Raw genomic sequence first — 16,908 nt, 5'->3', positions numbered from 1 at the left:
ACAGGCAGACTAATGAGGGGTAGGACAAAAAGATGCATCATTAAATACAATGTCAGGTAGCCCAATGGTTTTTCCTTTTTAAAAGGCATAGGACCTGAGTCGACAGTTACCTTGCCATTATCAGCTGACAAGTTTCTCCTAGACATCATGGTAGGTCCTTTAGGGTGGATTTGGATGTGGAGAGGGTAGTGTCTGTGGGTTACCACAGGAAGAGCTTTCCATATGTAGCAGATAGCTTGGATGCAGATGGCTGTGGGGGCACTGAACTAAGAGTGGGGTGAAATCCTGGCCCCATTGAAGTGAATGGTAGTTTTGCCATTGACTTCAATGGAGTCAGGATTTCACTCACTGTGTCAAGGGTGACATAACTGGCAGAAGGAAGAGGGTTAGGGGAGGTGTGGAGGATGGTAGGGAGGAGTGGAATCAGGAATGGCTCTGAAGGGAAGGACAAGAAGCTGAATTAGATGCTGAAGAGGTTGGGGAGAAAGTGGCACATAGTGGGGTAGGGATTCAAAGAGGGAGGTGATACGGTCTGAGCAATTAGCAAGGAATATGATCTCAGTATCTATGCTTGTTATGTCCTGGATGGTGGAGAGGGCAGGTGATGTGTCAGGAAACCAGAAGGAAAGAGGTTACAGGAATCAAATCGGGGGGTTGAAAGACATAGGGAAAAAAAGATGTGTCATAGACATTGTGTGGGAGGGAAGTGGGAGAATCTGGGCATGTCTTCAATGTGTGGGGCAAGAGAGAGAGAGCAGTTAAAGATGACTTCAGGTTTCGGGCCTGAATGATAGGGCTTTGTGACAGCAAATGAGAAGAGTAGGGGGAGTTTCCCTAGCATCTCTGGAAAGAGGCACCTTTCCTTTAGATGCCTAAATATGGCAATAAGGATTTAAGTACAGTCACTTAAGTTCTAAAGTAGTTGACTTCTAACCTCTATAAAAACATTGACACAACTACATAAATAGATAGATAAGTAAATAATAAATAATTTGTATACATTTTGTGAATGTTGACTTTTTTGAGTAAACTTTTCTTAGACTATTCGAAACTTTGACCAAAAAAGGAATGAATTGTTCACAAAAATGTTCATAGAAATGTTCCCATCTTTTGAGCAGCTCTAATAAATAATTATTTTTCAGGAAATGCATCTGTTTAATCATTTGTAGTAATAATGTTATTGAAGGAGAATATACACATTTAAAATTTAGAAAGAGAATAATTTCCCTTTTAATTACTATTAATAATAATTTTGTTTTTCAAGTACCCATTCCACTGCTAACATGTTCATGGCTCCCCATAAACAAGGAAACAGAAAAATTACAATAGATACAAATAATTTTTAATTAAGTCTGTAATTAAAAAATTCCATTGGGTTTAATGTCTTTTTTCTTAATACCTCAATTTAATCCGAATTTTAGAACAAGAATGATAAAACCACATAAACCACCATGAAAAAAGCTGGCGGCGAGGGGGGGGGGGGAAGGATAATTTAATTTCCAGGAGAGAGCTGGAGAGGGGACTGGGAAAGATGAATCTTTTATATAACAGCATGCTGTATATTTTGGAAATGTTCTCTCTAGATTAATGGAATGACAAGTTACTTGAGCCCATAGGATTATTTCCATATATTTAGAGTTTATACATATTTCCATATTTCATTAAATAAAACATGTTTAAAATGTTTAATTCACTAATTTATGCATCACTGAGCACACTGAAGTCGTATAATTTTAGGTGACTTCCTAATGAGGATAATTCTCTTGTAGCATTGCGGGTGTGTCCTAGCTGATGCATTGGATTGTGCTGCAGATGCTTCCTGCCTCCTGTGTCACATGGCAACTTGCATGCACTGGGAGGCACTGCAGGTGCCCCCTCTCTGGTTTGTGGGGCCTGCAGTGCAGGTGCGTTCTGTTCTGCCTGACAAGTTGGGTGAATTATGAATCCTGCATAGCAAATCGCATAGTAATGCCAGCACTGGGGCTGCCCCTGTAATGTAATGGTCATGCGTGTTCTCCCTGACACGTTAAATGACGCTGGGCTATATGACATTAGATGTGCACTCCCTGGCACAGTGTGCAGTTAGCCTGGCATGTTGGATAGCACTGTTGACATCAGGAACATGGTAGACGTGTCCTGCCTGACATTACTGATTATGATTTATTGTTTATAGTGCTGTAACATCTGAAGGCCTCAATTAGGAATTGGGACCTAGCACGTTGGATGGCATTGTTGAAGCATTCTGCTTAGTACACAAGGTGGCATTGTGAGTGCACCCCAATGCATGTGTGTCTGGTATAGCAGGACACACTGTTGTGTGTCCTGCTGAATGCATGCCTGTGGCATCAGGCAACTCAGAAGTTAACCTAACAGGTTTTTTTTTAGTCTTAATTAAACCTAAATTTGCCTCTAAAAGAGATTTTATTGATTTTCCTGGATATAAACATATGGTGCGTGGGAAGGCAACCTATGTGTGTTCATTTGTGTTACCAGTTTTCAGTGCTATGCTAATATTGTAATCAACGGGCTAGGCAATAATTGTCTTCCAAGATCCAGTACAAGGAGAGATGAAAACTTAAAGAACCTTTGTCCTGATACATTTTAAAAAAGTGGGACACCGAATGGTGGGAATACAAAAGAAATTTTAAAGACAGAATATGGTGTGTTGTGTAAATGTCATTTCACAACTAAAGAGGTTGCTTTTGCAACCCTTGTCACATGAGTAGTCCTATTGATATCATGCATTGCTGAGTAGTCAACATGGGTAGTGGTAGTGAAATCACTGGGACTGCTGATGGCTGCAGAACTGGGCCCACCATCATTATGTGGCTCCATACTTACATCAAGAAAAACCCGGTAGATTAGTCAATCAATTGATAGGTTCCTGGGTGCACATAAAGCTGATTTTATTTATTAGCATTAAAATGGAAAGTTACCATGTAGTTTCTCATAATTGCCTTAAAAGTCTTTGAGGATTTCAATACAAATATTCGTTTAGTTATTGTATACATTTCTGTGTCTAGCAATGATCAGAACAGTGGCATCAACTTAGCCATATAACAGAATGTTACTGAAAACCAGAGACACTTTAATTTTGTTTTTCAGGTAACAAAGCAGCATCACAGTGTCCTCTCCATCTCTACTCCACAGAGTGAGTGTGTCTGACAGCGTTCAAGTACTGTAGATTATAAACTTTGTTTTGCTGATTAACCATTTTGATTAACCATTGCCCCTGCAACCTTGAAAAGCCTGAAGAACATGATCCTTCAGCCTTTGCACCTATTCTACTGCAAGTCGCAGGCCAGATCTGCCCTAGGAGCCCCTGGCTGGCATAGCTATACTGGTATCCTATCCCAGCAAAATCACCCCTAGTGTAGATGCTGTTATACCGGTGAAGCTTCTTGTGCTTTTGCCAGTATAGCTTATTTCCCTCCACACGCACTCCACCCCCCGAGCCAAATAAACTATACAAACAAAAGTACAGTTTTAGCAAGATGCTGTATTAGGGGCTTTTGCCAGCACAGCTATGTCAGTCAGAGAACTCCTCACCACACCCCTGACCAATATAGCTGTGCCTTCAAACGTTTGTAGAGTAGACCTGGTGTTAGCCCCAGAAAACCATTTCTTAATCAAGTTGGACAGGGAGTCAAAGAGACTTGGAGGTTCTCCATACAACTCATTTCTACCCCGGGAAAGCAGATCTTATCATTTTGAACTTATGATCATTTATAAGTGACTACAGAGGAAAATGTGACATTTCAAAGGTTTCCAGGAAACTGGATTATTTTTGTGACTTTGAAATGAAACCTGAAAATCACAGATTGCAACAATTTTAAAAAGTGACAAATATTTTGTGCAGCCCGAGGTTATAGCACTGATCAAGCATTAGGATGGCATTGTGCCCTCTCACTTAGTGATATCTCTGTAGCCCACTGCCAGAAGTGAGGTACTTGAGCAAATAGTCTGACCCAGTGTGGCATATTTTATATGCCTATAATATGTAGCATAACACCACGTGTAGCCATTCTAGTCAAATATGTCACTGGAAGATTTTGCAGCCAGATTAGTGAGATTACTCTGGAAAACCATATACGATTAGTATTGCCATAGACAGCCTGTTTTCTTGTTCTGAACAGACATCATCCCCATATAGTGACAGTCCCATCTTTTCCAACAATGGCAACCTATGGACAGACCCAGTACAGTGCAGGAATCCAGCAAGCCGCTACTTACGCTGCATACCCTCCACCAGGACAACCTTATGGAATACCCTCCTACAGTGAGTAATCTTACTTTGTTAGGTTATCTCTAAGAGCTTCTGCTTTCACTAGAGAATGTCTTATTCTTCTGACCCAAAAAGAACATACTTAATGATTAAACCTTCCAGTCAAAAACTCTTTAATTCTATAGTGGCTGGGGTTTTTTCCTTTTCTTTTGTGGCTTGGAGAAAAATTCAGATTTGTCAAAAGTTTTAGAAAGACTTTCCTCTGTACTCTCCAGATATTCAGCTCAAGTGGAAAGGCACATACTAGCCTGAGTTATAATCCTATAAACTAAGTAGAGTTGGACCAGGGCAGCAGCAGAATAGGAGATATCCTGGAAAAATCCAGGTGCTGCAAAGCATGACAGTAGGGAGTCAGTAGCTGGTGAAGTTTCCTGTGACTCAGTACTGTGTCTAGGAGCCCAGCCTCCTAGAAAGTGCTTTTCTCTTGGAGGTACCATCTTTGTAATAAGGCTCTGACCACTTGTGACCATTAGAGACCTTGGGGTAAATCCTCAACTGGCACAAACTGGCATAGCCTCACTGGACTGCAGTGGGAGCTATGCTGCTTTACATCAGCAGAGGATCTAGACCTGTATGTCCAGGCTTGCAAGATTGGGAGGGAAGGTGGGGTGGTAAAAAAAATCTACTTTTGTAAACTGTGCTTTGTCTCCCTACGTTCCCTTTGCAGTTTCAGTTACATGGGCCAGTCTTCATTTCCTTCCTAAAAACTTGTGTGTATCACTGATGATACAGAATGGTTGTTACACTGCAGATGAGTAAATTTAACAAGTGGTGGGTGAAATGATCTCTGTACTACACAATGCTTTGTGATTAGAGATACTAATACATTTGCAAGGTATTATTATTAAATATTGCATATATATTCTAAATGTAAATACAATAAATGTTTTCAGACATACAGTATAGTAAAGATAATGGAAAGCAGATTTTTTCCTGAGGCTGTCTTACCATTTCAACATCTAAGAATCTGTTCCACCTCCTCTGTGTGTGCAAATTGTAGGGGAGCCAGTCTCCATTCTGTGTAAATTGATGTCATGTGAGATCTATTTAGTGGGTTTGATTATTTTCAGTCACACTATAAAGCTTCAGTAGATCTACTTGCTACTGGAATTGTGCTATTCACATGCTTATAGCATACTCAGAGTTGACTGTAAATAAGACAAAATGATAGAGGTGCCTAAACAACCAAAGTCTGGGTTAGTAATTCAGGTTGGATAAAATTAGAACCAAGGGTGAACCATCACCCAAATATGTTTTTGAGGTTCAAATATATTTTTCACAAAACTGGTTTTCATAGCCCCCTGTGGAAATCCCTAAAATCCTTCAGGGAAAGATTCTTCCAAGGAAACTTCTTACGCAGTTTTGTAGATCAAAGAGGTTCATGTCATTTAGCTATGGCTTGGAAACGGTGGACATCCAGTCTTGTGGATGCTTATCCCCAGCTGAAACCGTGAGCCCCTTTTGGGTCATTCAGTACTACCCAAAACTGCTGTGTGGTTTTGTTTCCAATCCTACAGTCAGTTTTGACAGTCTTTGAGCTCCCATGCCCTTGTTTATTTGGTAAGTACAGTATTGCTTCCCAACATATAGCCATAAAAACACAAACCTGTTACACAGCTATTGACAAAGTTTTTAGTTCAGGAAAACTCCAACCTAACAATCTGTGAAAGGTCTGGGTAACAGGCTTGGGAAAGTAAAATCTATCATGACGATTAGAGGAATGTTTTGAGTTGATTTTCTGGAATTACAAACACAAATGTATCAGCTGGATGGTTTCCAAGGCAAACTCTGAACAGTTGTCCCTGTTAGAGCAGGTGAAAATATGGCCATTTGCTACTGGCTAGCGTCTTTAGGGCACACACATGTCAGGCCCGCATACTGCTTATAAATCCTGTAGATTACCTATTACCATCCTTGAAGAGTAGTTTCCCTCCCTTGCCCCCACCCTCAATAATATATATGATACTGTATATGAGAAATCCCACCTGGCTGACGACCAAGAACAATGAAGCAGTATTGTTTTTAGACACAAAAAATAAAACTAGGCCAGTTTCTAGACAAAACAGAGCATTGTGTGGAAATTAATTTGGTGCTAAGTTATTTCGCTGTCTGACAACAATTTTTAGACTTCCAGAAAGGCCCAGTCACTGAAGATTAATTGTGATCAGGGCTGTAATAGGTTGAGTGTTCACATGCATGGTGCTGATGTAATTGAAAAACAAATGTGATGTTATGAAAAACAGTTTCTCTTTGCGCACACCCACAAACCCCCTAGCAGACAGGCTCTACCAGCAATAAGGGAGCCTGACACCTACCACAGCCCGCACTTGCTCATTGTCCAAACAAATTTCCTGGGTTTCAGTATGGAATGTTGTTATCCCATTGGTAATCTGCATTTAAATTGCATGCATTTCATCTAACATTGATTGTTTCTCCTTAGAAATACGTGACTTTGTCCCAGGAGAAGCTATTCAGTAAAATTTACTCCCACCCTCAGTGAGTGCAGACTCACTGTGCTTTCTCACATTGAAGGAATTGGCCAAGATAGACAGCAACAACTTGGTTGGCTGAAGCCAAATTAATTTGATGTTGCTTTGGATGGTTTGCCCAGAAGTGCACAAAAATGGCAGCAACCTGGGCAGCTCATAAATCCAAGAGCAGACCATCAATAGTCTCTTTGTTTAACCATGGCGCTCAGGGTGTGTTTTGTGACCATATTTTGTTTTGTGCAAATACACATGCAAAGAGGCAGAGGACCAGACCCAAAAGGTTTGTAAAAAAGACACACCTTTCAGCTATTTACTTTAAAAATACAGCAGCATGATCTCAGCAGGCCCGGGTGATAAAATATCAGACCCTTTCACTGCCTGCGAAGGTTCCATCTTGCAATGTTAAATTCAGTTAGTGCTGCTCCTTCTGTGATTTGACATGCATTTTAATTGCCTGATTTTAGTACCAAGGAGATTTTGACTAGGGATTTGTGCATTGCTCAGCTTTACAATTATTAACTATATGTGACTATCTAGTGTTCACACCTAACTGATATCCCTCCAATATGACTTGCTGACAAATATTGCGTTATCTCATTCTAAATGGAGCTGATGAAATAATTTAATTTAAAAAAATCTTTCAATCATGAATGTTTACGTGAATAGAAGTAACTGAGTTTAGTTTACTATAATTCATGCGATCATGTTGTTAGCAATTACCAGCATTCTGAGAACCCCTCAGTATGTTCATAACTGCAAAAGTTTAATGAAGTTTGGCGCAAGTGTTTAGTTGTCCAAAAAATCTTTCTGGAAAGTGGATTACTTGTTATTTTCCTGTCTTTAAGTTAGTCATCCATTCAGAGAACAGAAACTGTATCATGGCAACCAATCACCCAATAATGACTACTTAGTATAGTTAACACAAATAGTTTGTGGTGAACATATAGGCCATACGTTATTTCAGAAAAATATTTGGCTAATGCTACTAGTGAATAATGAAAATGTTTTAAAAAATTGGGATTTGTTACCTAATAAAAAAGGTTAAATCCAAACTGAATATTAAAAACAATAGTTTGATCAGTGTCAACTCTAGCTAAAATGTCAAAGGCATTGAAATTTTTTGTTATACCTGTATATGATGAGATCAAGCAGAACCCTAACATTGTGCGTTTGATTCCTTTTATATCCTCCAAAGGCATCAAAACAGAAGATAGTCTGAGCCATTCTCCAGGACAGAGTGGGTTTCTTAGCTATGGATCCACCTTCAGTACCCCAACAACAGGACAAGCACCGTACACCTACCAGATGCATGGTCAGTAGGGCTAATTTTCTTGCAGTTTATAGTCTACTAAGGCCTGCAGCTCCGAGCACCAGGCAGTAAAATCAGGTTTCATCTGTTGGAAGTATGAAGAAAAACAGGAGAGTACCAAATTGCTGTTATTTTGATCTGAAATATGCTGAGTGTGGAAGAACCATTTTCAATATTGACAACCCCAAGTGTTCATGGATGTGAGTCAGGCTCCAAAAATCAAATAATGAGATTGGCTTTAAAAGCTTGAGATTTTTACACAGCTTTGGGTCACATTTTCAAGCTTTTCTTGACAATTATGAGGGGAGGGCCAGAAATTTTCTCCACTCCCACACATCCAGTAAAACCTGAGTTTCAACCTAATCACTTTGACTCCTGGAGCAGGGGCTTTTAGAGAAACACCAGATATCATGAGACTTCCAGATATCATAAGACTCACAAGGGTTGGTAACACTGCTTTTTATTTGTTGGTTTCAATGTGGAGTCCTAAGACTCATAAAGTACATTAAAATATTGGAATTTAATTTGTGATTTTTTTGTTAGCCCATTTTTTTGATGAAGTGGAATTTGATTTTTGCTGAACATCTTGGTGCTATCAGTCAGATACCTGAATTGGAAGTGGTGCACTTCCAGTATCTTTCTTGATACTTTATATATTCTGTCTGCTTTATGCTGTGGCATTTGCAGCCCCTGACCTTAGTGAATAGTATTAATTTTCTAATACTTCCTTGTGTCATTCACCAAGAGGATGGGGGATGTGTTCTCATTTTCAAAATCCTTACAGGAAGCAAAAAAATGTGGAGGAGGGCAATCTGCACTACAGTTTGGGTTATGCAATAGCTCTAATAATCTGGATCTAAAAGTGCTTGCCCAGAAAACATTGCAGGCAGTGGTGATTAGATCTAATGTACTGGCAGCTGGAGAGTGAAATTATTGTGGCATATTTCCTGTTCTATGTACCAGTGCGCTGTTGCTTTTTACAGTGAGGGGCATAGGGTGTAGGAGCTGATTAGTGTGTTGCTGATATAAAGTGGGTCATTTCATTCCTACACATGAAGTAATCTAAAATATCCAAGGGGAGAGTAGCTTCATTTTCACTTAGAGTAGTGACACACCAGTTTGAGTCCAATATGAAGGTTGCACTGAATTGGACAGGATGAAAAAAAAGTATTTTCTCCTCCTCTCCTGGAATTTTGTCCTTCACTAGACTTCAGTGCACCTACATTTTACAGTGCCAGTGACTTCTCTGTGATGTGAAGAATTGGGACTAAATGAAACTAATGAACATTAAGGGACTGATGCTGAGAGGACTTGTGATCTATATGCAAAATATTTCTGCTGTTTCTTAGCCTGTGCAAGCTTCAAAAAGCCAAGGGTGTGGGCTCTGTGGGAGGCTGAGTTATAGAAGGGAAAGGATAAGCATTTAGAGAGTCAGAACAAACCACTCCAGGATTCAACTGGGAGAGGGAAAGCAAAATACAAAGGATGATAATGATTTGCACTTATCTTGCCCCTTTATCTGAGAGTCTCAACACATTTTAGAAACTTAACCACAGAAAAGTTAAGTGACTTTCCCAAGGTCACATAATCAGTTAGTGGTGGAGAGGAAAGAGAACCCACATCTTTTGTCTTCCAGTCCTTTCTTTTGATCTCTAGACTATGGCCTTGTTGTGGCCACAATGCCCTTTTCTGTTTACAGCTAAACTACCCACGGACAGGCTGCAAAGAAAGAGGAAGGGAATTGTTTTCCTGCCCATCCGTGAAGGGGTGGACGGACACACTGAGTTAACTTGTCCTCTGGTCTGCTTTATTTTTCTTCTTAAATTTAAAAAAATCAAACCCTAAATAGACATATAACCGTAAACAGATTTTTTTAAAATTTAGATATAGTAATAATCTACGGAAGTTGGGAAGGGAGAGGTGATCCTGGGCTCAGATGTCATATGCTAAGATTATCAGAGCCAGTTTTCATTGTAGGGTGCTACTACACCCCTTAGAGTATGGGGGCCAGCAGAAACTGATGAATCCTTAACCACAGTAGCACTGGCAGGACATACAGGAGCACTGGGGGAACTGGCTGTAAATATCAGCCTCATCTAGTACTTGACCCAGAGCCCACTGAATCAACGGAAAGACTCCCATTGACTCAAGCAAACTCTGGATCAGGTTCACACTGGGGCATTTGGAGGAATCCAGAATGAAGTTATCAACTGCTAATCACATCCCTGGAAGCTATATATTTATTCTGCCCTGAAATGTAAAGGATTCTTCCTGACCATCCTTGTCACTGGATTAATGGTTGCTTCCACTTTCTCCTTTCTGCATCTCAGTCTTAAAATAACTCTTAACAATAAGGTTCTGCAATAAGGACCCTTCTTTCTGTGTATCGTTGGAAAAGCATCCCTTTGTTCTTACCATCAGCTCTAGATATGGGAATGTCGTGGGCTGAGTGCAGCTTCATCTGGGTCAGGAAATGCTGGGCCTGATGTCCCCTTGCAGCAGTAGCAGCTGTACTGTGTCCCAATTAACTTCAGTGAGATTTAATGCTAATGGCTGTAAAACTGCTATTGACAAAGTACAGGCATTTTCCAATGGTGTCTCGTAAGGCGGGTAATATTCCTGCCCACTTTTTGTTTCCTCAGACCTTTTAGAGGGTCTGCACATGTGCTTTGTATTAGCTACAAAAATCTGAGTTGTTTTGGAAGGTACTCGTTACTCACTTGGGACCAAGATTTTCAAAGATGGCCTCTCTTTGGGCAATCTGGAGATTTGTATGAATCTTGTGCACTATCACTTGTGAATGCAAATACTGGATGCTACTTGTCCAAAACTACTGACACAGGCAAATAGTGTAAATTATACTTAAAATGAATTGGAAAGAACTTCATGCTTGTCTGCACACACAGAAGTCTTTCAGGTGTCCACTGTGTCAATGCTGTACAGTTAGATCGTTTCACAATGCTTTAGTGGTGTCCCCAGTTGGACAGTTTCAGGCAGCCTCTTAAAGCCGGTACTGTAAAAAGAGTTTTTATAGTGGCAGGTGCTGGTCCCCAGTAAAACTGTCCAGGAATAAATAAGCTGTTTCCCCTTGTCCTAGCTGCTCAGGAGCACAAGGGCTTTAACCTAAAGTTTATTTACCTTTCCTGAGTGCTGGTGAAAGGTTTGGCTGGGATGCTCTGAGCCTTCCTGCCCCAATTGCTACTGAGGAATGTGCACTCCACGCTTTCCCACGCTAGTGCTCCTGGGAGGGAGGGGGTGAGGGCAGATTGTTTTCTCTCCCTGACATTAACAAGTGACTTTCCACGCTCACTCTGTCTCCAGGACCTTATTGGATCTCTTCCCAGCTCAGATCAGTCCCGCTGGTCACCCTGCTGTTGAGCCCACAGAGTGAGTCAGGGTGATGGGCTAAAACAGCTGAAAGTACAATTTATTTATTTACTTTTTATAAAGCCAAAGCTCAGGAGGGCTTTAAAAGTCAAACTCTCAACTCTGCATCAAGGACAAAGTATTCTACATCATTTTAAAAGAGAAAAGGGCTCTTCAAAGACAGTGACACATGCACGACTATGATCAGGAAAGGTTCTTACAGCACCCCATGTTGGACAGTTCTGCATTTTAATTTGTGAGAAAAATAGTTCTCCTGGGAAAAGATGTAAAATTACTGAAATATATATAGTGCAAATGTGTAAATGAATTAGCTTCAACTGTGATTTCCCGGATTTAGGGCTGACTTCCCATTAATATTTTAGCAAATGAGTTTATGAGCGGGAGTGTTTGGTGAAACCATGAACTCTAAGCAAATCGTGCAGAATTGACACCATAACACTGGTTCTAAGAATTACACACATCCCTCCAGGGAATAGGAGCATAGCATGGATGTATTGTGCCAATCAAGGTTGTAAAAAATGCCATCATGAGCTCCACATGCTTTGTCTTACCGTGACTCTAGATCACATTTTCTCAGGTCCCAAGTTAAAATTTTGGGTTTTTTTTTCCCAAATGCCAGCACAGCCTCAGCCTGGGATAATGAGAAGCAAGCCAGAATCTCTCCTCCTTGTCCATCATTATAAGTAATAAGGATTCTTGAAGCCAAAATCTGCTCTCCCTGTGCAATCTCATTAGACATTGTTATAGGGCAGAATTTGACTTTTCGTTTGGAACTCCAGATGCCAGTTGTGTGCATGATGTGCTAGTAGGAGTAAAAAAATAATTTTGGTCACTGAAGATATGCAGAATAAGAGGGACACTATTCTGAAGACATAGTGGGGGAAACCCAATGTAATAGAAAAGGTGGGCCTGGCCCCTGACATGAAAATAACCCTAATGTGGTGCCAGTATCCATATGCTAAATATCTGATACCGTGTGACACATATATGTAAAACATAGGGGATAGGACTAAGCAGTTTCACATCTTGCAAACATATGGCATAAAATGAAATATATAACAAAGATATTTTAAACTGAAATCTCTTTTAATGTAATTGCACTGTAAAAAAATCGATCTTAATGTGTGATCAATCTTTGAATTATATGGCTACACCCTGAAACTTTATATTTGTTCTAAAATAGTGAATTTATGTAACTGGCATATAAATTTACATGCAACAAATATCTTTGTGAAAATAAAATGTTTTTCATGATGAAGGAAATTCAAGAACACACAGATAGGAAAATGGGAGAGACCAGGATATGTGACTGATTTGGGGGTACCAGTTGCTCCCAGGGCAATTTCACATGAAAAGAGGAGGGAGCGCCTTGCTTTAGACCCTTTTACTTTCAAGGTAATGTGCCCTAGTGCTCACTAATTGAAATCTCTAATTAAGGTGTTTATGCATGAAGGAAACATTGCCTTAGGCCTATACCATTCCCTCAGTGGACCTGCATCTAGGCACACACCTTCGGTACTGACTCCCAGAAAGATTAGAGAGACAGGGCTGGGTGGGATAATCTCTTTTATTGGAACAACTTCTGTTGGTGAGAGAGACAAGCTTTCCAGCTTGTCCCAGAAAGATGACATCCTAGACTAGGTAATAGAAAAGAGTTATTGTGCCCTTTTAACAAACTACTTCTAGGGCCAAATCTTCAAACCCTTTAGAAGAACAATGATGTGCTAATTTGCTTATGAAATTATCATTTATTTAGCACAGATAACATGATGCAAGACACACAGATTAAATTCAGTCCATGCCCAAAACAATCTAAAAGGGCAGTTACAAAAACTGAGTGCAGACATCAGATGAGCAAATCCCTAAATGCGTCCGATTGGCAGTTACCTGTTTTGCCTGCAACTGTGGTAATTGCATATACAAATTAGGTGCACAGTAGTGCATGCATTTAGGTTCCTAATCTGGCCAATAAATAAATAAATAAAATTAAAAAATCTGACCCTTGGTGTTCCATTAGCAAGGGAGGGGAAAAAAAGAACGTTCCACCAATCGTAGCAGAGGGAATTTTTCCAAAAAAATAAAATAAATCTTGGACATTTCCTTCCTATCTTCTTCTAGCCATTAGAGCTGATCAAAAAAATAGGAAAAATGTTTCCCTTCCCCTAGCCCCCAAAATTCAAGATTTCAACAAATTTTCCATCCAGCTCTAATATGGTAGCTGGTCAGAATATGGGAGAAATTTTCCATTACTTTATTTTTTTTTTTAATTCATCCCCTTTGTTGAAATTCAGAATTTTGACAAAATGTTTAAAAGATTGAAACTTGGAAAATTTTGAGCAGATCTTATATCCATTTTGTTGCAGAATCCATCCCCACATTTGACAGCCATTAGGCCACCGGCGTCCAATACATGAGCGCGGCCCCTCTTAGCAACACTAACACTCCATGCTGTACGCAGCTCTACCAAGTGTATTAACAAGTCTTGCGTGTCCCTTCTCATTTCCATCCCTCTTCCATCCCCCTTTCTGCCGTTTGGTTGTTCTTGTATCTTTTGGTGCCACCTTTCCTTTTCCTGGGGCCAACTGCTGTGGGTGCCCCTTCATGCGCATGTCTGTGTGTGAGAGAGAGAAAGGAACTCTGTGTCTGGTTTCACCCTCAGTTACTGTGGATTTTGGCACTGGTGTCACTCCACCAGTGGAGTTTCCTCTGGATTTTCACTGATGTAACAGAACAAAATCTGGTCCTCTGTAAAAGCAAAATTGTCACTCCTTACTCTTAAGAGACTTTCGCAACAAGACAAGATTGTCATTTGATCAGCTGAGTGGAATACTGAGAAACAACTCCAGCAGCCACGCTGACTAACATACAATGCATCAGCTGTGTGGAAACAGCAATAAGGACCAGGCTGCAGGGCATTTCCTGTGGATTAGTGAGCGGGTGTGGTCCCTTAATTGCACCTCAGGCCATCTCCTCCCAGCTGGTCCTTAATCCCCAGGAAATGCCCTGCTCTTCAATTATTATTGTTTAAACAAATGCTGGTTTGAAACTATGTGCTAATGAAATTGCACAACACTTAAACTGCAGCCAAAGACCATTCCACATGTTTTATTTGGGCAGGAAAGTGTTTGCCCACCATTTAAAAAACAAAAAAATCCAAATCCCTTTAGTCACAGAATACTTTGTATAGTATAAAGAAAAGTTCAGTTACATAACTATGATAACTTGTCTTTGCCATGAGATTACAGGGCAGTATTGAGTTCTGTGCACATATATTTGGGGCCAAAAATCTATAAATGGGAATTCTTTGTTACTGCTGAGAATGTAGCTTCCATGTACAGATAGCAGATATCATAACGAATTAACAGATAAGTAGATTTCATATCTGCAATGATGACTTGCATTGGACTTAACTGCATATATTACCTATATTTGTGATATGAAATATTGCCCTACCTTAAACACCCTCCCCCCAAAAAAACAAAACAAAACTCAATATATATTTAGTAGGCAGATGTGGGTTTTCTACCGAAGGGAACATTTTTAGCTCATGATTTAGGTACAACATAGATAATATTTTCTACATTTTAAAATGGATGCCTAAATTGCTAGTAAACTTATGTAACGCTTGCACATGTACAAAATAGGTGCTTGTGGACCCATGTAACAAGTGATTAGTGGTGTGCATATGTGTGTTTAACAAGGAGGAACTGAGTGCTAATATTTGAAAATCTAGCATCTTAAATGCTTAGTGATGAAATATACAAGTATATGGTGAGGTAATTTAAGCTCTCACTTGAGTAATGTGAGTTACACTATAGAATGTAGACAATAAATCCATCTGAAGTCTCCCAAAATGAAAGAGAGGGAGAGAATGTTCTCAGCAAACTGTCACTAAGATGCTTTAGCTTCATAAAATTAAAACCTCCCTAGAAAATGAGTAGCCCCTTTCAAGTCTTCTGCTCCACCAGCTGGTTCGCATTAGTCGCAGTCTAAGACTATGGCGGCAGAGCTGTGCCCCATATCACAGTGAGTTCAGGGGGGAGAGGCCTCTCATCAGAAGGGGTCAGACCTCACTTTTTACAGTATAAATACAAGTTCCCCATGAATAGCAGCACAGTCTTCCTTTCAAACGTTTCAAAACACCAAATGCAGACCGTGCTAAATTTACTTTGTTTTAAAACCAGGCATTTTTGTGGCAGAGGGGGGTAATGGAGGGGGAGAGAAAGGTGTTGACAATGCTGCACTATATGTTGCAAGGGGATCTGTGCTACTGCTACCTAGGGAGAAAACCCCACTTTAGCTCTGCCATGGTTTGCTGCTGTAGAGACACTGTTGTTGACATTTGCATTCACATTCATGTTTTTTGTTGTTGTTGTTTGTTGTAACTTGGCCACAAAAGTGTACTCTTAAGCCTTTATTAAATGAGGTCTTCATGAACTTGGGAGGGAGATGTGATTGGGTATAGAGGGGAGGGGAAAAGATAGACATACAGATGGGTGATCATAATTTCGAGACTCTTTTTAAATCAGATATTAATTTAAAAAAATGGTTTGGAACACCCATCCCACCTGTCCTGACCAGTGGCTGGAAGGATGATCTGTGGTGGGCACCAGGGTCAGTGGATGAGATTTCAAGTTTGGGATTGGATGGGAGCAGATTCTCAAGGCTCAATGGAGAACAGGGAAAACCCCACTGCCAAAAACTAAGTTAAATTTAAAAATAACAGTTTTTGTTGGTCTTAGAATTTCTACAACCAGAAATAGTCATAAATTTTGAAGATGAATATTTGCTGCGGGTGGTGGCTGAGGTATCATCCGTTGAAATGTTCAGGAGAAGATAAGAGGAATCCCTCCAGAGACAAGGGTAGAGGAGGAATCTTCCAAGCCCGTCTATATATGAATGGCTGTTGTCACTATATTGTCTGTACACTAAGTAAGATGCAATAAAAATGGAAATTCACTTAGCTTGATTCTTTATGCTTTAAAAATATCTACCCTCCTCTCAAAAAAGACTAGAGGCCTTTCTGGAAGATATGCTTTAGTCAAACATGAGTTATTTGGCTCAGTACAGGAGTAACTGGATGAAATTCCATGGCCTGTGTTATACCGGAAGTCAGTCTAGAAGATCTAATGGTTTCTTCTGGCCTAAAAATGTGTGAAATTATGGAAAATCCTATATCTAGTCTGCTAGCTGAGGAGCAGACAGCGGCACAGAATGGACATGTTAGTTGAGCCCATATTCAGTAGCTGGACTTGCTGAGCACAAGTCCTGCATGGTATCTGTGATGAGATAACATGGTATCTGTGATGAGATAACTAATTAGGATCTTTGTAGGCTTTGGGCAGCAGCTCTGTTGAGAGATAAGAGGAACCAGCCGCTGGCTGAGCAGTAAGAACCATCCAAAACTAATTTCAGCTGGAGGTTGCTGTTTGTATATC

General features: G+C 40.2%; 1 protein-coding gene across 9 annotated transcripts in view; it reads left to right on the top strand.

Annotated features, from left to right (window-relative positions):
* Positions 1 to 16,908, top strand: part of EYA2 (EYA transcriptional coactivator and phosphatase 2) — a 156,284-nt gene that overhangs the window by 61,140 nt on the left and 78,236 nt on the right. For 7 of the 9 annotated variants that reach the window (XM_075118784.1, XM_048819518.2, XM_048819519.2 and 4 more), the window contains 3 exons: positions 3,106 to 3,151; positions 4,137 to 4,279; positions 7,970 to 8,086. In XM_075118784.1, coding sequence (XP_074974885.1) covers positions 3,106 to 3,151; positions 4,137 to 4,279; positions 7,970 to 8,086 — 306 coding nt within the window. Of the gene's footprint in view, positions 1 to 1,867; positions 1,905 to 1,946; positions 2,267 to 3,105; positions 3,152 to 4,136; positions 4,280 to 7,969; positions 8,087 to 16,908 lie in introns of those variants that run through there. The other 2 variants (XM_075118785.1, XM_048819523.2) reach the window with 2 other exon arrangements.

The sequence above is a fragment of the Caretta caretta genome, chromosome 13 (assembly GCF_965140235.1).
Source record: "Caretta caretta isolate rCarCar2 chromosome 13, rCarCar1.hap1, whole genome shotgun sequence".
Lineage (NCBI taxonomy): Eukaryota > Metazoa > Chordata > Testudines > Cheloniidae > Caretta > Caretta caretta.
This window is presented reverse-complemented; position numbering and strand designations above follow the sequence as displayed.